Source organism: Gymnodraco acuticeps, unplaced genomic scaffold, assembly GCF_902827175.1.
Source record: "Gymnodraco acuticeps unplaced genomic scaffold, fGymAcu1.1, whole genome shotgun sequence".
NCBI classification, from domain to species: domain Eukaryota; kingdom Metazoa; phylum Chordata; class Actinopteri; order Perciformes; family Bathydraconidae; genus Gymnodraco; species Gymnodraco acuticeps.
The window spans coordinates 3,847,049-3,871,484 of record NW_022990940.1 but is presented as its reverse complement, the minus strand read 5'-3'; the positions used below and the strand labels follow the sequence as shown (position 1 = coordinate 3,871,484).

At 37.7% G+C, this 24,436-nt stretch overlaps 3 protein-coding genes across 8 annotated transcripts in view; 2 read left to right on the top strand and 1 right to left on the bottom strand.

Moving 5' to 3' along the window:
* The first annotated feature begins 204 nt into the window (after positions 1-204).
* On the top strand, positions 205-6,505 carry abcb8 (ATP-binding cassette, sub-family B (MDR/TAP), member 8). Its single transcript, XM_034234554.1, has 16 exons — positions 205-432; positions 1,166-1,496; positions 1,609-1,764; positions 2,070-2,164; positions 2,311-2,416; positions 2,500-2,661; positions 2,904-2,989; positions 3,089-3,186; positions 3,278-3,383; positions 3,500-3,533; positions 3,655-3,791; positions 3,900-3,994; positions 4,074-4,207; positions 4,826-4,973; positions 5,455-5,705; positions 5,920-6,505. Exons 1-16 carry the CDS (start codon positions 329-331, stop codon positions 6,001-6,003), a joined length of 2,127 nt encoding a protein of 708 aa, XP_034090445.1. The 5' UTR covers positions 205-328; the 3' UTR covers positions 6,004-6,505.
* Positions 6,506-9,069: 2,564 nt separating this feature from the next.
* On the top strand, positions 9,070-17,255 carry cdk5 (cyclin-dependent kinase 5). Its single transcript, XM_034234656.1, has 12 exons — positions 9,070-9,264; positions 9,565-9,653; positions 9,741-9,808; positions 9,946-10,006; positions 10,090-10,146; positions 11,824-11,919; positions 12,089-12,163; positions 13,951-14,047; positions 14,445-14,514; positions 14,637-14,697; positions 14,784-14,864; positions 15,114-17,255. The coding sequence occupies exons 1-12, from the start codon at positions 9,228-9,230 to the stop codon at positions 15,198-15,200; spliced, it is 879 nt and encodes a 292-aa protein (XP_034090547.1). The 5' UTR covers positions 9,070-9,227; the 3' UTR covers positions 15,201-17,255.
* Positions 17,256-19,135: 1,880 nt separating this feature from the next.
* Positions 19,136-24,436, bottom strand: part of asic1c (acid-sensing (proton-gated) ion channel 1c) — a 111,035-nt gene continuing 105,734 nt past the window's right edge. For 3 of the 6 annotated variants that reach the window (XM_034234653.1, XM_034234655.1, XM_034234650.1), the window contains exons 10-11: positions 23,249-23,301; positions 19,136-22,148 (exon numbers count right to left, since the gene is read on the bottom strand). In XM_034234653.1, the coding sequence (XP_034090544.1) occupies positions 22,070-22,148; positions 23,249-23,301 (132 nt within the window). In that variant the 3' untranslated portion in view covers positions 19,136-22,069. Of the gene's footprint in view, positions 22,149-23,248; positions 23,302-23,550; positions 23,585-24,436 lie in introns of all 6 variants that reach the window. The other 3 variants (XM_034234652.1, XM_034234654.1, XM_034234651.1) reach the window with 3 other exon arrangements.

Sequence of the window (24,436 nt, the reverse complement as noted above, 5' to 3'; positions counted from 1 at the left end):
CGTCACTTCTGTTTCTCGGGACGTCATTTCCGGGTATGAGTTGTAGTTTTTTCGTGTTTTCCAGTATAAAGTCTGCTATTTTGTCGTGTCTCTGTTAAAAAAATGTGCCTAACTTGCTTTAAATCTTACACTTTGTTGTTTGATGTGAAATTAAGATTAAAATGTTCGCCATTTCGCAATATTCACATAAAATGAAGTCATCGGTAGCTGCAGAAATGCACTCTGGGTCATGGTCAACATGGCAGCCTCCGTGGTGTCTGTGGATTACAGTAGAGCTTAAAGATCGTTTAAACTTTTCTGCTTGTTATCACTGAAATAAGCATAAATCATGTTTCAGATACTCTGCTGTAGAGCAAGCATCGCTGCTCCGGTGCGGTCATTGTCGTTACACCCTCGATGCAATAAGGGAGCAGATCTATGGAAAATTTCACGGTAGGGTAATATAACCTGTAACGTTACTCGCGTAGTTTACAGCTGACCTGTGGCTGCTATAAATGTGTTAGTTAGTCATTACTGACGAGCTTGGCATACTTTGATTTTTCTAGAGACAGTGCATGTTCATTTAGCTGCTTTACTCAAGTGTTCATATATTTATAGAAAGCTTCAGTGGGATGTATGACTGTATACGTTTGTTTTCAAGTACAGAATATGAATCAAGTTCAATGCATTAGTTACATTTGTCTTTTCAACTGTTAAAACAGACATGGGTTAACGTATTTGGGATTGACTTCTGTAAATATTTGGGCTCAATCAATCTTTTTCCAAAGAGAGAAATGACAAACAAATGCATGCTCCAGCTTCTCAAAAGTTGGGATTCACTATTTTCAATCTTTACAAAGTAAAACATGTACAAACTCAACAAACATTTGAGGATATAATCACAATACTCACAGGCCAATGTTTATGGAAATAATTATTCATCACTGTGATCATCATGTTCTTCTTAGTTTGATAACACTGTAGGATAGAAAAACAGTGAATTAATGATTACTCAAAGGATTTTACATTAATAAATGATTATTGCAAGTTGCAGACATAATTCAGTTTCTTTAAATTGCTATTTCCTTAAAATATAGTATATAGAATTTATTACATTAGTCTTAAACTACTTTCAGTACAGGTTATTGAATGGCAAATTGTGTTAATAATATTTGTTGTTATCCAGATGGTACACATCTCTACGATCCCCAGCTTGCAGCTCCTCACAGCAGCCTGGAAATACTGTCACTCGTATTTGGGGCCTCACACAGAGAGCTATCCGCCAGTCCAGCACCCGAACGTCCAAACCCCCTGGAGTGGCCCTGAGGTTCATCCTGGGACCAGCAGTCCTCACTGTCTCCGCACGGCTGTTCTGCCATGTGGCTCACTGCGAGGCAGATGTGAATAACAACACTCCTCTGGAAGTTACGACCAAAACACCTGCACCAGAGTTCAAATGGCATATCTTTTGGGAGTTTGTCAAACCTCAGCTATTTCCTCTCATGGGTGCTGTTGTGGTAAGCTCCAATCACTTATTTTAAATGCAATGTCAGTGTTTTTAAAATAAAGTGTGACGTGACATAAACTTTACATATGATCACCTACAGTTTTATTTTTATTTTTTTTCAGCTTGCTTTTGCTGCAGCTATCTTGAATATTCAAATCCCTTTGATGCTTGGGAATCTGGTGAACGTCGTAGCACGTTATCTGAGAGAACAGACTGGGAATTATGTCCAAGAGATGAGAGGCCCTGCGCTGAAATTACTTGGATTGTATGGTATCCAAGTAAGTACACAACAAATCTGTCAATGCTCTAAACAGCTGCACAATCCTTTGTGTGTTGTTGTTTTGGATTACATTATGAAGTGAAACTGTTGGTGTTTTGAATAATCCTAACCATTTGGTTTGGCTTTCAGATCAAAATGTTTTGAAACTGTACATCTTTTGTAGATGCTTTGATGCTTGTTACCCTACCCTAACATGATCAGTTCAACTTACATTCACTGTGAAGAAAATGTGCATGAAAACTCATAAATGTCACATCGGTAAATACACTGTTGCTCTGCTCATTAATTACCTTCTTTGTGCAGGGCCTGCTGACAAGTGGCTACATCACCCTGCTTTCAAGAGTGGGGGAGAGAGTGGCAGCAGACATGAGGAAGACCCTTTTTGCATCCTTATTGAGGTACATACCCTAGAGAAATAATACATGGATAAAAAATGAGTCAATAGGCACCTGACGGGATGCTTTCTTGTTGTGATAATAGCCCTATATGAAGCTAACTTCCGGAGAAGCCTTATAACTTTGCCTGTGTTATCTTTTTGTCTCAGACAAGATGTGGCTTTCTTTGATGCCAATAAAACCGGGCTGCTGGTGAACCGTTTGACTTCTGACATTCAGGAGTTCAAGTCATCCTTCAAGTTGGTCATTTCTCAGGTATAAAGTGCTATATTTTATGTTGTAGAATAATATATATTCTTTACAGTTTAGGCTTCTAAATTATTTTTGCATATTTGCAGGGTCTTCGGAGTATTACACAGACAGTTGGATGCTTCGTCTCTCTCTATATCATCTCCCCCAAACTCACAGGTCTGACAGTGGTCGTCCTCCCCTGTCTGGTGGGAGCAGGGGCTATCTTCGGCTCATTCCTCCGCAAACTGTCCCGTTTGGCTCAAGAACAGGTGATGCCGAATGTAGTATTATAATTTTGCACAGAGTCTTTGTTTTTACTGGATAATGTCCCTTGTATACAGCTAGGTTTCATTGCCAAGTCACTAGAGGCTGAAATATTAGAACAGCCAAAAGTCAAACAGCCTACATATAAGTGTGCAGAACGGACCATCTAAAGACATTTATATACTTTTTTGCAATTTAAATAATACGTTTAGAATAACAGTTTCTTATAACTTTTTGCTTGATTTAGGTGGCAAAAGCAACAGGAGTGGCAGATGAGGCCCTTGGCAATGTGCGGACAGTGAAAGCTTTTGCGATGGAGGAGCGTGAGCTCCAGTAAGTGAGAGTTTATTTGATATACTTACAGTCATAGTAGTTTTAGAGACACAATATGCTGTATGTTAGAAATAATATGTATATGTCTTTATTCCCCAGGCTATATGCGTATGAAGTTGACAAGTCATGTGAAATGAATGAAGATCTTGGTTCTGGAATTGCAGTTTTCCAAGGAATTTCAAATATTGCCCTTAACTGTGAGTGTATATTTTACTATGTTAACTGTTAAATCCATTGTTGAACAGATCCATTACAGTCATGTTTTTGTACTGTGTGCCGTTATTGCAGGCATTGTCCTGGGAACCATTTTTGCTGGAGGGACTTTAATTTCTAGCAATGAAATGTCCCCTGGAGACCTCATGTCTTTCCTGGTGGCCTCACAGACTGTTCAAAGGTAAAAATACATCCTACTCTACAATGGTTGCTCTTTTTTTCCAATCTATCTTTTAAATAAAATGTATCATTTAAAATGTAGCAGATGTTAGACTGCTGTATACTTTTTCTACTCAGGTCGTTGGCTGGTATCTCTATCCTTTTTGGACAGGTGAGTAAAAGTCATTGGCAAGTATATAGAACATGTATTATCTTAAATGTATCATTATATTATGTATGCAACATCTGATAAACCAAAACCAGTGATAAACCAAGCTGTCAATCTGCAACAGATGGTGAGGGGATTAAGCTCTGGGGCCCGAGTCTTTGAATACCTGTCTCTGGTGCCCACCATCCCTCTGTCTGGAGGAGGACGCATCCCATACCCTTCTCTGACAGGAAGAGTAGATTTCATTAACATTTCATTCAGGTTGGAACTGCATCTTAATGGAAGTAGATTTCAAGGCAATTCAAGACAATAACCTCACATAAATATCAGCTGATACTATATACTTTTATTTTATTTGTATATTTATAGCTATCCAACGAGACCCGGCCAACAGGTCCTGTCAAAGTTCAGCCTAACGCTGCCACCTGGTAAAACTGTTGCCATTGTTGGAGAATCTGGAGGAGGTAAAATCCTATTTAATAATTGTGAAAGTTAAACAAACAATGTGAGCCTTCAAATTATTAACCAAATACTTACTTTTAGGAAAGTCCACTGTGGCGTCTTTGCTGGAGCGTTTCTATGACCCGACCAGCGGTGTAGTCATGGTGGACGGACTTGACATCCGAACACTCGATCTGACCTGGCTCAGGGGACAAGTCATTGGATTTATTAATCAGGTAAAGATTGTTCATCAATATTGCATGACTTTTATTATTGATTCAGTTAATAATACAATTATTATTATACATTATATATTTGAAGCAGTCCAGTTATCGCTGTATCTTCAAGGGAAAAATTGCTTTCATTGATTTAACAAGCATCTCCACGGAGCATCTTCACACTCCGAAACAGTACGTGGTTGTATGCACCTTCAGAGACATTTGCAATCTGCCAATGTGAGGAGAAGAAAACAAGCACAGTAATCTGACTGTTGAGCGAAACATGCTGTCACCTGGGATGGACTGTTTTCAAAGTTTCACTGGAAGACAACGGTTTAGTGTTTTGATGTATTTTACTAGAAAAAATAAATAAACATTTGGAGAGTGAGAACTGTTCTGTTTTTTGTGTTAGTAATAGCGATTTTAGCGGTTTAATTTGGTAAATTCAGAGTTTTGGAATATTGAATCATTCATCTTTGCTCAATACATCTTCATAAGGTTTAGAGTTCCCCCAGCTGTGCAGAAACAATACATGTTTTTGAAATGATTGGTTTGGTTATAAGAAGCATGTAATTATTGGTTGGCTGGAAATCCATAATTTTCAACGCTATTATCTTCCACCTTGTATCTTTGCAGGAGCCAGTTTTGTTCGGATCATCTATCATGGACAACATCCGCTTTGGGAAGCCTGAAGCCACTGATGCTGAAGTCATTAACGCAGCCAAGCAAGCCAATGCTCACGGCTTCATTACAGGTTTCCCAGACGGCTATAGCACTGTGGTTGGTATGTGCTTTTATTTGTAGTTGACATCCTCGTGGATTCATCTTCTTATTACAGACACATGCATTTCCTAACATTCGGTCTATATGCTGTAAAATGTATTATCTCTTCGATTTACACACGGCATCTATTGCACGTGTGTCCGTCCTGGGAGAGGGATCCCTCCTCTGTTGCTCTCCCTGAGGTTTCTCCCATTTTTTCCCCTTAAACTGTGGGTTTTCTCCGGAAGTTTTTCCTTGTACGATGTGAGGGTCTAAGGATAGAGGGTGTCGTTTTTCTCATACTGATATTCTGAACAATCTGTGCTGTTGTATTTGCTGTAAAGTGTCTCTACTGTAGGCTATTTTTATTATATGTACAGCACTTTGGCTCGACCAAAAATTGTTTATAAATAAAACTTGATTTGATTTGATTTCATGTAGGCACACTAAATACTAACATTTGTTTGCCATTTAAATACTAAGCTCTAGATTTCCTTACCTAGGGGAGAGAGGGGCAACGCTATCGGGTGGCCAGAAACAGCGAATTGCTATCGCCCGTGCCTTGATCAAGAACCCCTGCATCCTGGTGCTGGATGAAGCCACCAGCGCTCTGGATGCTGAGTCAGAGCGGGTGGTGCAGGAGGCTCTGGACAGAGCTACAACTGGGCGCACCGTGCTCATCATCGCCCACCGGCTGAGCACCATAAAAGGGGCAGACCTCATCTGTGTCATGAGCAACGGCCGCATTGTGGAGGTGAGGAAGCAGACTTTTCAAATAAATGAATATGATTTTATCTTCTGTTAAAGTCGTGGCTTATTTATTGGAATCCCTTGAAAGTTTAAAGAGAGTTCACTTGGTTCTAAGTTGAGCTACGTTCATGTATATACTTGTTGCTTCCATCTCAAAGTACTTGGTGTGTAATATAAGTTTTAATTATAACTTACAGTTTTTTTTCTGTCTTTTTAAGGCTGGTTCTCACTTGGAATTGCTGGCCAAAGGAGGACTTTATTCCGATCTGATCCGCAGGCAAAGAGCGGAGGGGAAAAAATGAATACACAACAATTTGTTTACTGTAGATCTACACTGAGTAATTTGTTATTTTTCAAATGAAACTCATAGTGAAGCAACAGATTAATTATGTAAAACATGTAATGTATATCTACCAGATCTCTGTCTAGTTTTACAACAAAAAAATCAAATGTACTGTATGTATGTACAGTAAATGTATAAGCGGACCAACTCAATGAGCCTGTGATGATTACCAAACTACACTACTGTACAGAAACTAATTTAAATGGGATTTTCATATCACTGTTTTCTCTTATCCTGTATAGAATGATCAAGTATAGTTAGGAAGGGAACAAAAGTATTAAACATGTTTTATTGAGAAAATACTGCACTGTATGTTATTTTGTATGGATCATGGCACCAATTTAACCTCCCTTTTTAAAGCTGGAATCTACCATTGTAAATACAGTTTTACTAACGTATTCAGTGAAATACTTTGAGTAAACAGCCACCATTAAAATCATACCAAGAGATGGTTCCTTTCCAATGTGATGCATTCTTTTATACATCCCTTGTGTGCCTGTACACTGTGCGCTGACACAAAGTATTGCCCACTGACACTGATTTAATATAAGCAATCACTATTGCTTCACTTCATTGCAATCACCAATCACTATAATTGGATTATTGTATAATTTGCCAAACTGAACAAGTGAAATCCAAGATTTCTATCCCATTTACAATGGTGTTTACATTATTTAACAGACAAATGAGGCTATTTGTAATTAATAATTAAAAGTTGGCCTAGACTAACATATTAGCCTAACAGCTCCTAGTAGAATATATATGCTGCTTCAGATTAGATTGCAAAGATTCAATTTAAATTCAGGAAACTCAAGGTATCACATATAGTATAAACATCCTTCACAATTGTCTTTGACTAAATTATGTGGGAACATTTGAACAAATTGAGAATGTGTTCCATGGAAGTGCAGTGTGAACTACAGTAGTTAACGCTCTGTGTTTTATATCAATATTAAACAAAGATGTGTAACATGTTTTGTGTAACAGTTCTAATGATCATAATGCACATTACAAAACAATAGAAAATAGATGTTAAAGGTGGGGTAGGTAATTTTGGAGAAACCAGCTCGAATGCGCTAGAATTTTCACATGACCAATGAGGGCACGAGATACATTTGTGCACAGATGGAAGGCTGACAGGCAGGGAGGCCATCCAGTTACTTTAGCCGGGCCGGCTAAAATGATTGGTCGTGCTTTTTACAGTACTACGACTTCCACAGATGACATTTTTTTATGGATTTATTGTCAAAGCACTTAAGATATTCATTGCTATCGGGATGTTAAGAGCATTCCATGGAATATAACAAGTGTATCTCGAGCCGGTTTCTCAAACTTACCTACCCCACCTTTAAGCCCTATATGGTTAAGCCCCAAAGCCCCCCTCGGCGTTTTTTTTTTTTCACGACACTGTCTCAGGGCATCTTAATATTTAAGAACCTATTAATGTGTTATACCAGATTAACGGGAAGAATCTCAGCTAACTGACGATACAAACAATTTTTACCAAAACAAAACACAAGTCTCATAAGAAGCATCTAAATGACCCCTGAGCGAAAAATGCTAACGCATTTTGGCACAGAACTCAATATAATACCCTTATTACTTATTGTAGCTGCACATAAAAGATATCCGATTAAAGATGAGGTTCCACAGATTATTTAGGTATATATATCATCACTGACTGATCCGAACTCGCGACAGGGGAAGCAAACGCAGACATCACAACACGTACCGTAGCTGTCAATCTGATCAAAAGACTTGTTCAATGGCATTAAAACGAGAAAAAACGCGTCTGAATCGGTTAATCCATAGGTCGATAATGTTTCTGTGGAATATTTTTTTTTAATTTATAATCCATAATTCCATTTTTATGTAAAAATCGGAGAGAAATAGTTAGCTGCTAATGGTAGCCACCAGAGTTATCGCAACTTCCGGTTTTGGTTATGCGTCAGTCTCACACACACACACACACACACACACACACACACACACACACACACACACACACACACACACACATTACCAAATAAGGAGTATGTGGGAGTTCCCCTCGATTCCATTGGCTCTGATGGTTAGAAAGAGATGTCAATCAGCAAAATCGAGCAAGGGGGGCCAGAGATAGGTCAAATCCACCCAAATTACCCCAGAAGTGTTTTTTTTGGTGCTAAATCTCTCTAAAAATGTGAAATTGCACTTGTTTTGCATCAATCTTGATACAGGGTACTTATTATATGTTGTAGTTTGGATTTCTAAAGCTTTTAGTCTACCATCCCATCATTCAAGGGTGGTTTTCACTATAAGTAATTTTTTTGTTTGGACGGACACAATAATTTACATTTTTTTACTGTGTTCAATCTGAATGTACTTTAAAATAAAAACATCTATATTGATTCTGACACTTCTACATCCATCTCACAGGTGTAACCTTGCTTTGAGAAAAAAGATTATTAATTTAACCCTTTTAGAAGGGAAGATATGGTCATTTGTTCTGGGAATGTCATTTTTGAGCCTGAGACCTGAAAAACAGGCTCGGGGCTTAACAGGTAGATGAAACTGAAGTATGAACATTAGTGTGTGTGTGTGTGTGTGTGTGTGTGTGTGTGTGTGTGTGTGTGTGTGTGTGTGTGTGTGTGTGTGTGTGTGTGTGTGTGTGTGTGTGTGTTTGTGTGTGTATAGGTAGGCCTATGTATGTTTCACTGTATATATAAATAGATAATATAGGCCTACATGTTCTTTATGATTATTTCATTTACCATACATGTATCGAGAATTGTACAGAATAATGTAAAAAAGGTTGAATAAGCTCTAGCTATGGTTTGTCACAATTTCAAACGTAATAACTATATTATTAGTAATTTGTTTAAGTGTGAATTAAATAAGTTGCAACAAACAGATAAAGTGTGCCATACAAATAAACACAAACGGAATAGTGCTGTCTGCTTCTAAGATGTTTCTGCAAGAGCAATGTTTTTTGAGTCTTTGGTCTGGTTTTTCTGTGGGCTGCGATGCATCTTTTGGCCTCTAGAGGACCAACAACACAAGCCCGGCTTTAGACAGACCAGGAGCAGCAACTGCATGTAGCTTTAAGCTAACGCTAGCTATAACAACAATAGTTACCCCTATTAGGGGCTTTTATCCGTCACTGGTTTGCTATCTTTGTCGAGGTTGGCTTACTGGCCAAACATGCAGAAATATGAGAAGCTGGAAAAAATCGGAGAGGGTAAGTTTTCATACCCTTTGTATCGAGTAATATTAGCTAGCCTGGTTGGCTAACCTAGCAATATTGTAGATGCTTTTCTCGGTAACGTTAGCTATACTCTGCTGCGTGTCTACAGTAAATAGGCTCCCTTGCTAACCCTATACTAAGCTGTGTGTACAGTTTTTTAAAAGGCTATTCGAGATAGCATTTCTGCCTGCCAGCTTTTTTACGATACTAACAAGAACTAACACTAGGTACCTAGCTAGCAATGCCATTCATAAATACGATGCCTGATTTAACTCGTCGTTATCTGCTCTACAGGTACGTATGGAACAGTTTTTAAGGCTAAAAACAGAGAAACCCACGAAATCGTGGCTTTGAAAAGGGTCAGGTTGGACGACGACGACGAGGTACGTTTTCAGAATAACATCATATTCATTTTAGTATATGCTAGCAAGCAGGCTAGTGCTAATCACACTGGGTGTCATTTCTTTCAGGGGGTGCCAAGTTCTGCTCTGAGGGAAATCTGTCTGCTGAAGGAACTTAAGCATAAAAACATTGTCAGGTCAGTCTGCTATTTAACCTGTTGCTATTTGTGAGTGACAGAACATAATTCACTCTTCGTCAGATAAGTAAACATGCAGCTTGCATTTAACCCTGATGTCAACAACCATCTACTTAAATCTGTTCTGTCCTCTGCAGACTACATGATGTGTTGCACAGTGACAAGAAGTTAACCTTGGTTTTTGAATATTGTGATCAGGTGAGATATCCATCCCAAACAATGCAATGCAATGTTTTTATCTGCACCTTCCAAGGCTAATGTGTGTCTCTTATCAACTGCAGGATTTGAAGAAGTATTTTGACAGCTGCAATGGGGATCTAGATCCTGAAACTGTGAAGGTGAAACATACAAATCCTGTCTTAGAAGATGGTTTATCCCCACATCATTTGCAGTTATAGAATTTATGGAACACATTACTAAGGCAATAGAAAAGAAAGAATATGCAATAGGGATATTTCTGGACCTTAAAAAAGCATTTGACACGGTTGACCATGAATTATTAATTAAAAAACGACAGAGATATGGCATTAGAGGTGTTGCATTATCATGGCTATCCAGCTACCTTCATAACAGGGAACAGTACGTTGAACTACAAAGCCATAAATCACAACTACTGCAGGTTACATATGGGGTGCCTCAGGGCTCAGTCTTGGGGCCATTACTATTTATTCTGTATATCAACAATATATGTGAAGTATCAAAAATTATTAAAACCATTCTTTTTGCAGACGACACAAGTCTACTCTGCTGTGGGGACGATTTAGAACAGCTATTGGTCACAATGGAGAAGGAACTGAGCAGGATGAAGATTTGGTTTGACCAAAATTAATTAACATTGAACGCAAGCAAAACCAAACTCATAATATTTGGGAATCGATCGACCAATACAGAGAAGAAACTCAATATAAATGGCATCCAATTAGAAAGAGTATCGGAAATAAAATTCCTTGGAGTAATCATAGACAATAAATTAAGTTGGAAACCACATATAAGCTATATCAAAGACAAAATATCCAAATCAATAGCAATTCTGAATAAAGCCAAATACCTAATTAATCAAGCTTCTTTGTTTATGCTGTGCTGCTCCTTCATACTTCCATACATGATGTGTATTGTGTGGAAGTTTGGGGGAACACATATAAAACAAATACACATCCTATCTTCATCCTGCAAAAAAGAGCCATACGAGTTATACCTAAAACTACCTACAGAGAACCAACAAATAAATTGTTCATCAAACTAAAAACACTAAAACTACAAGACCTGGTTGACTATAAAACTATTCAAATTATGTTCAAAGCCGCAAATCAACAATTACCTCATAATATCCAGGGACTTTTCACACGGAGAGAAAGCATGCACATGTTGAGAGGAAACTGCATTTTCAAAAAACCACCCGTACGAACAAATGCCAAACTTCATTGCATCTCATCAAAAGTCTGTGGAATAACTGTAATGATGCACTGAAATATTGTACAAGTCTATCTAAACTGAAAGTATTATTTAGGAGCCAAATCATTAGTGGTTATGAACAGGACCTGTAAAATCCCATTTGTTGTTATTTCTTGTAATTGTAAAAGTAATTTCTTTCTGATTGTTTTGTAAAAAAACAAATTAACAAGACAAACATGTCGCTGATGACGATGACCTAATGTTTTATTTATAAGAAAAATATATGCTAGAGGGGGTAGGACCAGAAAAGTTTTTTTAAGCTTCTTCTTGCCCCTGTTGAACATGACAGAGACTATCTGAGAATTATTATTATTTTGTTGTTGTTTGTTATAATTATTAATTTGAGTGAGATGGAAAAAAAGAGAATATATATATTATTGTTGTATGTTTTTGTTTCTGACATGTTCAATAAACTGACTAAAAAAAAAAAAGTACAGCATGCTGCTTAAATGAATACTATAATAACACTTTGCAGATAATATCATCATATTTTTCCTCGGAGGTATACGTGTTATTAACTGCTTAAACTTTGTTTTGTCTCTAAACTTGTCTCTCTGATGCAGTCATTCATGTACCAGCTGTTGAAAGGCCTCGCCTTCTGTCACAGTCGAAACGTTCTTCATCGAGATCTGAAGCCGCAGAATCTCCTCATAAACAGAGTGAGTGTTTAGCTGCGTTTGCACTTTGACTTAAAGGCTGATCTAACCACGAAAACCTGAAATCAGTAACAGCAACATGTCTGAAATGTAAAGCTTAAATCTGATGCACTGCACATAGTTTTTTAGTCTGTGTTAATATTATTTTGGTTACGTGTGTCTCTGTCTACAGAATGGGGAGTTGAAGCTGGCTGACTTTGGGTTGGCTCGAGCCTTTGGCATCCCTGTGAGGTGTTACTCAGCCGAGGTACGTTGTACTTTATTAACACAGCAGGTGCTAATAACTGATTGCATTGACTTGTGGACAAATGGAATCCTGACCTATTGCCTGTCATTGAGAGATTTGGAATTGGGTGCTAGCTAATGACACAAGGAGATGTATGCCCTTAATTCAGACTTTTACAAAAGGTGTATTACATCTGACAAGGTAACATGCACAAATGTCCTTTTTTCTGATGCTATATTGTTTTTACCTAACTTAGTAGACAGTCCCTACATATTTGTGTGGCATTTTGAATTGGGTATTATTGAGACAAAATGCTTTATGTATGATCTCTCAGTCCTCAGGTTCGTCTTTATGTTCTACAGTACAGTGAAACATGATAGACAGCGTCTGATCAATACATTGAAAGCTTTCAGGCTTTGGAGGACTGAATGACATGACAGAAAAATCAATATCTTCGTGTGAAAAGTAAATTCTAAATATGGCATAGCAGTGACCTCCAACCAGCAAACTGCTCCAACAATGGCAGATACATGGCCTCTTCTACAATGTTCCTTTGTTATCCGATTAAAGTGCTGTTATTCGCGTGAACAGTCGATGGCCTCAGTTTCTCTGAGGTCCTGACGTTAAGCCCTTAATAAATGATATGGGAGAGAGACGAACACACAGCAGCCGGTGGTTTAAATGGTGTTGTGATTTTTGTTGTGTTGCTATCACAGATGTGACAGGCACGTTTCAGACTCAGGTTCAGTGGATTTGGTTGGCTGACCTAAGGCCCCGGCACACCAATCTCAAGAGGGGGCACTTGACCCAGGGTGACTGCTTCTGATCTGGAAATGTAATAAACAGAAAACCTAGAGGGGAACAGAGTTTGAAGCTTTGCAATTTTGAAGTAAGGTCATTTCATTTCAGATGAGTGTCTCAAAATGAATGAGACTCTTTCAGCAAGAAGAGATGGATGGTCCTACAGATATTTAACACTACATGGATGGATAGCGTCAATTAAATACAGTCACTGAAGTTCCTATAATGACAGTATAAGTATTTAGTTAAATGTATCGGCATCATTCCCCCCCAAGTCGAAGGTTTCATAGTGGAGTTCACCTGGGTTCTTACGTTTTTATATTGCAACAATTAAACAACGTGAAGCCGTTACAGAGTTATTAATCAGGTGCATAATCGGTTTTTTTAATGCTAAGGAAAGACGTGAAGTTTTCCACAAAAACAACCAGATTTTATGATGGCTTTGATTCAAATTGCTCTAAATTGTGTTACACAAAGACTAAGAAAGACAGCTGCTTCATTTATTATTCTTTGTGCTTCACTTTTTTAACATGCAAACGGTGGGAACTCTGTGACGTTTTCAAATTACGTAGAGGCTTGAAGTACAGCTGAGCTATTTTATTCAAAATTCAAAGATTTGCAGATTTATATAGATAATTATTTCTCTGTAAAAATCCCGGACAAAATATAATTCATGTTCCTGTAGCATGCTGAAAATAAGCATCTTTACCAAATTGAACTTTTCAAGCAGAAGCATCAACACTACAATGCACCTCCACATTCTGTTCTGTCAGTGCGCTTTTATATAACCTTGAAAAATGTCTCTCAAACATCGACACCTGACAAAGAACAGTTTGAAGACATTTCAAGGGGAACCAGATTAAGTCTTCGTGAGAGTGCAGACAAATCCCACTCTTTCTGAAATCAGAGAACGGTCTTTACACTGAATGCCTGAACGCTTGTGTTAACACCAGTTGTGATAATTGGAGCTAATTCACTTCTAACACTTCTCTCTGGTTTATACGTAGGTGGTGACTTTGTGGTACCGGCCTCCTGATGTGCTCTTTGGTGCTAAACTTTATTCTACCTCAATTGACATGTGGTCTGCAGGATGCATATTTGCAGGTTTGTTTGTAATTGTTGACATTAATAAGAATATATGTTACTCTATTCTTGTTTTTACTAACTTTGTTCTGTGTGCAGGGTACACAATTAGCAACATTTACCAGCCATTTGTAAAGTGTCTAGTAGATTTTCATCACTTACCAGCCACAAATCAATTGTAACCTATGAGTGGCTGGTAAAATATGAACATTCACTAGCCATAACTGCCATTTTTACCCTGTTTGAGTGACTAGGCTAATGGTAATCATAAATACAAAAATCATAACTCATCAATATAAGTTTAGGGCGCTTTGGTTCAAATTTGCTTGCTCTGTCGTGCCTCACTTTTTAAGAATCAAAGACCGAAATATATAATGAATGTTAATCATGTTTCCTTTTGATTTCACGTCCTTTTCAGAGCTGGCTAATGCTGGAAGGCCATTATTCCCCGGAAACGATGTGGACGACCAGTTGAAAAGAATCTTCAGATATCCTTTTCTTCTGCTTTTGCAGTTTGCTATATTTAACCTACTATATGATGAATGATTTACCAACAGTAAGTCTTTACAGGCTGGGCACACAACAACGTTTTTCTTTAACCACTCAGTACGTTGTTGGGTACACCAACTGAAGAACAGTGGCAGACAATGACGAAACTCCCCGATTACAAGGTAACTTATTAATACCTTTATTTTGTCTGACCCACAGTGGAGGCAGTGTACGATATGAGTTACTGAAATTGTGTTTCTACCTGCAGCCATATCCCATGTATCCGGCTACCACCTCGCTGGTGAATGTGGTGCCCAAACTCAGTAGCACAGGACGGGATCTACTCCAGGTACTTTCATATTCAACTTGCCTGCTTCTATTTAAATATCATAAGACATTATCACAACTGTCAATAGCTGAAGTTATGACTTTTATGCACAGTTATAACAACAACAAAAAACCTGTATTGTTTATAACCATGCCTGTAAGTCATAACTTCAGCTAACCAATCCACCAATTGTTGCTAATATAGAGTTGTGCTTGCCATAAATTCTACATTTCTGTCCACTTATTAATGTTTCCTTTTATCTCCATCCAGAACCTGCTAAAATGTAACCCTGTCCAGAGGATCTCTGCAGAGGAGGCCTTGCAGCACCCGTACTTTGCTGATTTCTGCCCACCCTAAAAGCTAAACGGCCACTCGCTGAACCTCAGCCGCCAGAATCAATCATCCTTCACCCTGCTCGGTCATTAGGACCAACACGGCAAATCCCTCTCCGGTCTCTAACACTCCCCTGCATTTCATTCTGTTGTGCCTCTGGAACGATGGCCTGGTGGCTCTGCAAGGATTAAGGTTGTTTTAAATTTCAAGCCTGTTTAATTTGTTACATAAATGCCTCCCAGTAAATTAGCGCTAATGTGAGAGGATGCACTATGTTGCATTAAATACTTTTTATAACTGTGGAAATGCTTTAGAACAAAACGCCCCTCCGCTCCAAAAGACCGATACAATTGACATGCTGTTTATTTCTGACTTTTAACAAGTTGTTTATGGATGGAATAAGGCCCTTTGACTCTGTGGTCACATTTGGTAAATTCATTCAGATTTTAATTTAAAAGTGCCGACGCATTAGTTGAACAAACTGAGATATGCCATTGCAAACTAAACTTTTTCTCAATGATCTAAAATATTTCTCTGGCATTTCTATCCTGCAGTGACTTTTTGCATTAGCCGCAATAGAAAGGCTGGTGCTGGCATATCGGTAAAAGTTGAAATCTGCTGATGTATTGGCTCTAGTCGAGACCACAGATCCTGGGGCTGCTAAATGCTACTTTTTCCAATTCATTCGTATTTTTTTAGAATAACAAAGGAGAGATTCATTTGAAAATCATGAACGCTTAAGTCAATGTTTTTAAGGATTGTATGTTACTTTTGTTTCACTTTAATTTACACGTCTGTAATTCCAAAATGATTTCCAAGAAATGTTTCTTGTTTGAAATACTGTATGTGATTTGGTACTAATTTAATGCTATGAAAGAAATACTTTAATTAAACCTGAGAATTATTTTATATAATTATTCACTTATGGTATACACTCATTCGACCACATGGACTAAATTGTATATTTTTCTGTACAGACATTTCAAAATGTTGCATGTTTGCTTCGTAGGTAACATAAGCTATTAATTAGAAATGATTATTCAGGGCTGTGCCATTAAACACATCTCTATTTTATTTGTAGTTAGTACCAAAAACATACTTATTTCCTGGAAACTTCCTATGAAATGATTAGGAAATAACAAACCTGTATGATACAGTGTTATATATATTTTTACTTTTCAGACCGCAACAGACAGTAATTCGGAGGTTTCACATACCAACAGTACATTTCGTCGTCCCACTACCTAGTTACAAGATTGTATAATAGCATGGAAAGCTAATTTATTATTTTATCTTTCTCAGGCTTTTTATTTCCCCTTTTGTATTTCTTTTCTGTGCACTTTGTAAGTTTCATTTGAAATCGTTTAGTATATATAAATATTAAATATGTTGAACACTGACAGCCAGGATTATAGCCGGTTATCAATAAAAGGGCCAATATACATCATTTCATGATAATGACTAGTGGACCATTAGTGACACGTTACTTTTTTACATCATAATTATACTAACATCTTTTAGCTCTTCTGAAATGCTTCTGTAGTTAAATGAGAGAATCCAGGTAATCCATTGATAATCTGTGTTTTCATATAATGATTGTTTTGCACCATTAGCTGTTTCTGGTTATTCATTGTATCAACATGGTTTAACAGCTTGCAGTGTTATTTTACTCCAGATCGTTACAGCGCTACTTATCCCATAAATACGCCTACATAATGATTTTGTTTGAAGTAGCTGTTCTAATAGGGAAATGACTTATTTCCATTTTGCTGATGTAAGAAGATAATGGATGCATGTATTTATTAATGATGGAATGTCTGCTCATTTGTTTTGCATTCGTTAAAAGAGGTAGCACAAGTTCATTTGGTACAGAAACTCCTTCATATTGACTCAATGTAAATCAGATCTTTAGTCAGCTCTTGTAGGATTTCAAGGTTGTGTGTGTGTGCATTAAGTTATAATGAAAGAAAACAAGCATTTCCTCTCAGTATTTCATTCTCTAGTGATAACAAACTGCTTCAGAGTTACTTTGTACAGCTTCTATTTAAGATTTGAATGAAGAGGTGGTTTTGCACTTTGCTAGTATCTTTCATTGTGTTGGTCGAAACCCATGAGACTAATGTCATTGATTATTTGATGTATATGTCAGACAATAAGACGCAGTATTCAGTAAACTGGATATAAATACATGTTTGCTTTTAAAGGTACCCTATTATACTCTTTTAAAACAATATATTATAAGTCTCAGATATATACAAAACATGTCTCGGAAGTGTTTGGCTTGAAATACCAAACAGATCATTCATTGTCGCATCCCATAAACCCCTCGTTTCAGCCCTGTTAAAAGTGCTGATTCTGTGTCTGTAGCTTTGAATGCTAATGAGCTGCTGCTAGCCACGCCCCTCTGCAAAGTGATTGGTTTAAAAAAACATCATGGTGCTCTCGGAGGAGATTCAGGTGATAAGGTGGGCGGGTGTTGGTTATTGGCTAATGGTTACACAACCCAAAATATCACGACATCATAAAGTAGCCAAAATCTGATCGGCTCATTTTCAGACAGGTTTTATAAATGAATCGGGACAAAAAGAGAGGGGGTCTTTTTCCTGAAATGTTCTGAATCTCTTTACACACAGGGGGGAAATATGTATGTATACAATGCATGAACAAGTGGATTTAGCTAAATAGGTAACCTTTAAGAACAAAAGTTCATTCCTGACTTTGGAAACGGTAGCTGCCAAAATAATATCGCCCCAAGGTCCATCTGTACAACAGCTGTTATTGAGTGTTGGATTGCATGACAACTGAGAAAAATCAGTCTGCCGGGAAACAGCCGCTAAACAGACCTTGTATTGAGATCTATTTTGGAAAAGTTTGCTTGTTATTTCAAAATGATTTACACAGTTTGCTTTTTATATGGTCACATTGACTACTTCTGAATTTTGGAAACATCTTGATAATATGTGATAAAAAATAATCCAGTAGACGGCATCTAAAGTGCTTTTTGTCATAATTGTGTAGCTACAGTGTACACCAGGCTAGGCTACAACAAGGTTTGATAAAACTATATATCAACTTTGAAGCTCTTGAAATCGTTTAATTCAAAACATTTTTCTCAATATCATGAAATTAACGTGTTATAAATGCAACAAACAAAAGGTGGAAGTACTCCGATATTTTACTTTTGTGTCCACTAAAACCAGAAATACTAGAGTATACAAATACTGTGATACAAGTGAAAGTCCTGCGTGCAAAATCTTACTTAAGTAAAAGTACAAAAGTATTGGCATCAAAAGCCAGTACTTACCAAAGTAAAGTACTTATTGTGCGTAATGTCCCATTTCAGAATCATATAGCCTACTAAAGGCTGGAATATTATTAATTCTGCATTAATGTGTTCATCACATCTGATAAATGTGGAGCTAATTGTATTACTTGATATAGTACTGCTGGATATCTGAACCTATTATATATCCTAACTATAAGTAGGAGTTTTAGTAATAGTGAAACACCAGCTTATATGCACCATCAGGACTTTTTACCTGGCAACAAGTCAAAAACTCACCAACTGTCTTTAGATACTTTTTTAAATGTTGCACAATTCTGATCGGTGCATAGATGTCTATTAGCCAGCATCCAACTACAGCTCAGGAAAAGGAAAACAAATCTCATCAAGCTGTTCTTATACTGCATACATAAACCTAAAAATTAGCTGGCCGCATCGCATCAAGAGAGCTTTCTTCAATTGTTCCGATGCAATGTTTCGACTATCAATGCACAGAAGTCAAATAAACAACTTCCAAACTCGGGATATGGTACTATCAGAGGAGCCCCTGAAAGCACCATGACTAGATCATTTTGTGTCCACTTTTTGAGAGCTTTTTCGAGTTTTAAGGGCCTTTAAAATGGGCATGCAGGTACAGTACATGTGCTGTCAGTAAAACGAGTTAAGTTACACATAGTTAAGTGTGTATTAACTATTTAATGTACAATTCAGAGTTAAAATCACATATCTACAATAAAATGCACATAAAGCACGTAGAGCCAGATGAAGCAAGTTCAGTTCCCCAGATCTTTGTACGCATGGAAATCTTGATGTTACCTGTTACAACCAGTCTTGAAGGCACATTTATTTCTACTTTAAGCCACATTATGTTTATTATATCCATAAAAATTGATGGAAAGATTTATCAGTTTTCCCACATCTTCCCTTTTTGGGTATTGCACGATCCCAAGCCTGGTTTGAGGAGGACCTGCAGAACATCCTTTTGATTCATCTGGCTCCAGAATATACATTTTGGACCATACAAAGTGAATAGCATGACTAAGATTACATTAAGAGAACAGAGAAAATAGGTCATGCAAGGGAGAATAATGGATGATATGACATAATTAGTTGGAAATATAATTATTCAAATGTCAGTGTTAGGCGACAGAAATATATAGAGTACGGTTTTCTACTTGGCCATAACTATGCGGCAAATACCAGGAGGACTAACAGTTATAGTTTCTGCTGTTCTGTGAAAGGTAGCCAGGGGGTGAGGGGAGAGAGAGGTAAAGACCCGGGACATTTTCACACATCCTTCAGCCAGTTTGTGGTAAATGGTGGGTCATTTGTATGCTTCTTAACCCGAACAACATGACACACACACACACACACACTCAGAATCATCATGACAATGCAGCAACATCAGAATAGCATCATTGTGTAACATGAATTGGCATTTGTCTCTTTAATTAGCTAATGATGGCTAATATACAATTTTCATATCATACATCTGTGTTGCAGCTGTTCAGTCTATCAGTCCAGCCGGTGAAAACATCATTTATTAAAAATGGGAATCCCAAATCTTTTTTTTAATGTATCAACTATTTTAGTTTCAGTGCATTTATTGCTCATGACACAATGCCGCTGATTCACCTTTTTTCCTGAAAAGTACGTTTTCCATTTGGATAAAGTCTCTTCACAACGAGGTCTCTGGCTGCTCTTGGCAAGCGCCCTTTTTCCTATTAATGATCGAGAAGTGAACACACCAAGTAACAGGGTGTGTATTTAAAACTAGAGCCACAAAAGGTAGTCACAACCATAGACGTCCAGTCATTGGCTTTCAAGTGATGGCTGATCTCCAAAGGTTTGTGCTTCACATCAACATCTAATACACAGAGTATAAAGCTACAGTGTTATGAACACCACTTAACTTGATTAGCATTATACTTTCACATTAAAAAAAACGACTCTGAATTTCCAGTAAAGTATTTATAGTGAGGATATGTGAGTGTAACAAGTCCAAAACTGTAGTGTCAAGGATTTAAATAACAGTGAATATTAACAACGAGAGACTCACACGAAGATCAGAAGAAAAGTTGTGTACGTGAGTAAGATGGGTAAATATTGAGTTTATTATACTTGTTCATTTATACATCACAAACTGTTATTTGTGACTTATTACATGTTCTGTAATAATAATAAAATGATACAATGGTCAAATTTTACAATGCATTTCCGTTATAAATCAATTGTTTTAAATGGGGCTTTAATGTTTTGACGCTATAATCACCAGAAACTCAAAGACACTTACGGTCCACCCAGATAGAAAGTCCAAATTCCTTCTCTGGAGTAAGAACAGAAAGGAGATCACTTTATCTTCCTCTATATATATCTATATTCAGATATATTGATATATATACAGTATATATTTGACAAATGTCTCACATAAGCAGTACAGAATTTCTTCATGGCATTTGATTGCGGGTATTTACAAGTTTCTGTCAAGTTCAGGAATGTCACCAACACACCTCTTTAGGTCTTCTTATGTTCAATAGAGAATAGGTTACTACCACAGGGGGTTGTGCTGATGGACACCTTTAAGACACAGCAATGGAAAAACTGTTTCTGAGAATGATTAAAAAGGCAAAAGGGAAATTGTTTCTCTTCTAATGAATTCACTGTAAATAAGGGCTAACTTCTGCAGCAAGCTGCATGCTAGCATATATGTTCACTGCACAGCAAGGTAATCCCAAAATATGTAAAAACAATGGAAATAGAAATGTCAGGATATAAAGATACAATCAATAGCCTTGTTCGGGCCTCCTGACTCTTTAATTAACCCTTACTACATGTAGAAAGCGACTTAAGTTAACTAACACATCCAGTTCAGTAGTTTCTGCCATCCCTGTGGAACAAAACCAGATACTTGCATATATACAAATAATCAAGTTCCCTTTCTGTTTTTAAATTGATTAAGCACAGCCATTTAAATTCATAAGAGCCTCACAGTAGCAAAAGGCAACATTAAACACCAGTCTAGTGAGGGGATTCAGGATTGAGCGGCTCTTTTATCCAACAATCAGCTCACTGAGATGTAAAAGGGCTCTCCTGTTCCAGCTGGTGACAGTATAAGGTCACTCACTACAGCATGTGTTAGATGCTGGAGACGTAACCCTGCTGAGAATCTGCTCTGCTGCAGATACCAATCCACAATTATCATTTGTTGAGGTACGTATACAGCAAAGCAGGCACAGCAGTGCTACACCTCATCACAGCTCAGAAAGCATTTTATAAACATATTTCTATATTCTGCTTGTATAACTCAAAAGTGAGAGCATAAGAAAAACAAATCCACTAAATGAAACATGAATAAATTAACACAGATGCCTTGACATGGCAGTTAAACCTGAGTTCTGTTTTGGAAGTGGTCTCCCTCTTTTTTTTTTTCTTCTGATGATAGTACTCTATTTCTATTCAGGCATTGATAAACTCTACTATAGTATACTCAAACGGTTTCTGTTAAATACATAAATTAAGTCACAGTTTGCTGTCGAGTCCCCGGATGTGCCCCCCTGCCTCCCCCCACCCCCTTCTTTATGTTGTCAACAAGCAAACTCCTCGAAGTTGCCTAGAGTCGGGTGACGAGGTAACATGTTCGGCGTGAATCCGAGACTCTCCGAGTGACTCCGGAGGGTGTCACAGGTGCTCTGCAACACAGAGGAGGGGGGAGGGGGAGGGAAGACGAGTTCAACCGGGTTAAGGGAGGGGCGATGAAGGGAGCCATGATGATGATGATGTAGGTAAGTAAATGAGCCACAGGTAAAATGAGAGCGACCGGGACGATGGATGAACGCGGATGAAATGGAAAAAAAGGATATGATTCGAGGAGAAATTGTGCAAAACCAAAATTATTAATGCAACAGAAATAAGGAAATGATATATGGAGGAGGGCCGTAAATGACAGAAACATACGGAGACAATGATGAGGTAATGAATACAACAGATTTGGAGGTTCCAAGACCAGCCACATTGCATATGTTTCACAGGCAGTGAGTTCAAAGGAAAACCAGAAGGAAGGTGGGGAAATATGAATGAAAGGAGGGAGAAGAGAGAGACAACAGCATTTATTTAGTCCTGTTTTTACACTAGTATAGTCAATTCCTATAGTTACAGTTAAGCTGGGACATCCAAATGTCTGTATTTCCCTGTGTGTGCATAGCTGAGTGACTCCTGACGCTGTGTGTGGAACAACCATTGGTCGTCCCATCGGTAAAACTGGCTATTCCAACAGACAGAGAACCATTTATGTGTTGTGCAAACTCACGGCATGCAGACCTGAGATAACATCACAAAGTAATGCATCTAGTGATGTTATCTGGCATGAGCCTCAATGCATGGCCTCTATGGACCTCTGCGCTGGAGGGGAAACAAATGGATCTCGTATGGTTCAGCTTTTTTGTACGATAAATCAATAAATACGTTATTTTTTTTCACAGGAGGACTGCGCTTTGTCCTATTGGGAGAGAAAGCATCATTATTCAGTGGAAGGAGTGAGTTTGCATAGAGTCCAATCATTATGCACTTGGAGAAGCCAACCAAAAACACACAGAACTAACCTGCCCTCACATTGGGTTGGATATTAAAATGCTTGCTGCAGTTGGCTAATCACCCCCTTGTTGTTTTTGTTTCACTATTCACCACAGCATTTGTAGCCACTGAGGAAATCATGTATGAGATGGTTTTCAGGTATGAATGAAAGAGAGGGACAGCATGGGAGGGAGGATCTATAATCAATGGGGTGTGCTACCTGGGGGCATGATTAGGCGTGACACCAGGGCTGGTTGGGTTCTCTGGAAACTCCTGGAATAGACATGATGAAAAGAAAGATGGGTGAGGGTGACTGAAATGAAAATAAAACACAATGCAAATGCTAAAAGTGTTTTTTCCCCCTCAGTGGAAGGTTTAGAACTGAAGGAAGATGGCTGTTTGATAATATTTGGATCTTTTAATAAGCAGGGGAAATAAAAGATGATTACTGTCATCCAGAAGAGTTGGCGATCAATAAAGAGAAAAGAAAGTTACAAAAAATGACAAAATGCTATACTTTACTGTCGGGTTGTTTGAGTGGAGATGTGACAATGGACTAGTTGGAAAAACGATTAGTGATCGTGAGAGAAAGAAAAGGATGATTTATTGTAAGCAGATGAACATATGACATGAATGGGGAAGAAAACAGGAAATATCACACTATGTAAACTCCAGTAAAAGCACAACATCATTTAAATATCATCTCACTGAATAAATGCTTATTTTTCTGCTATTTAAAAACCAGACTGACTAAAATAACTTCCATCACTATGTTGTTAAGATGTTATATGTTAAGATTAACATATTTCCACTTCAACAAAGGAGAATAAACAACTTATTTCAGTCTTTTCTTCCACATCAGCAATCAAAACAGATCCTGAACATGAGGCAACGCAGCATGCAAGATCACAAAACACATGCAGAGACAAAACAATGGCTTCTTCACTGATGTGAGGAGACATAAAGGGCATTACGTTGAATTGCTTGTGTTGAAAAAGTCGTGGGCTTGTGTGACACACAATTACAAAATGTGAGCTTGCATTTTCAAGACTCTTATGGATTCAAACTGCTTGATACAGTATATTTGGGGACAAAATAACTGTCTGCGCTAACAAACACCAGCTTGAATGCTTTTGATTGAAACAGCACCAGAAAAAAATATGTTTGAGGTTTTGTTAATGTTACACGTCTACATTGAGCTGCACAGAGAGAAACGACTTCATGTCTTTCAAAGAACTGGAAAAAGTTATGGTAATAATGGCAGTAAAACTACTTATTTAAGACCTTTTATAATCTGTTTGCCTACAGTAATACAATGTAAAAAGAGATGCTGGAATATTTGGATGATATGTATTACTAACACAATATTAATATTTCATTTTAAAAATTGTATATTGCGACACTCCTA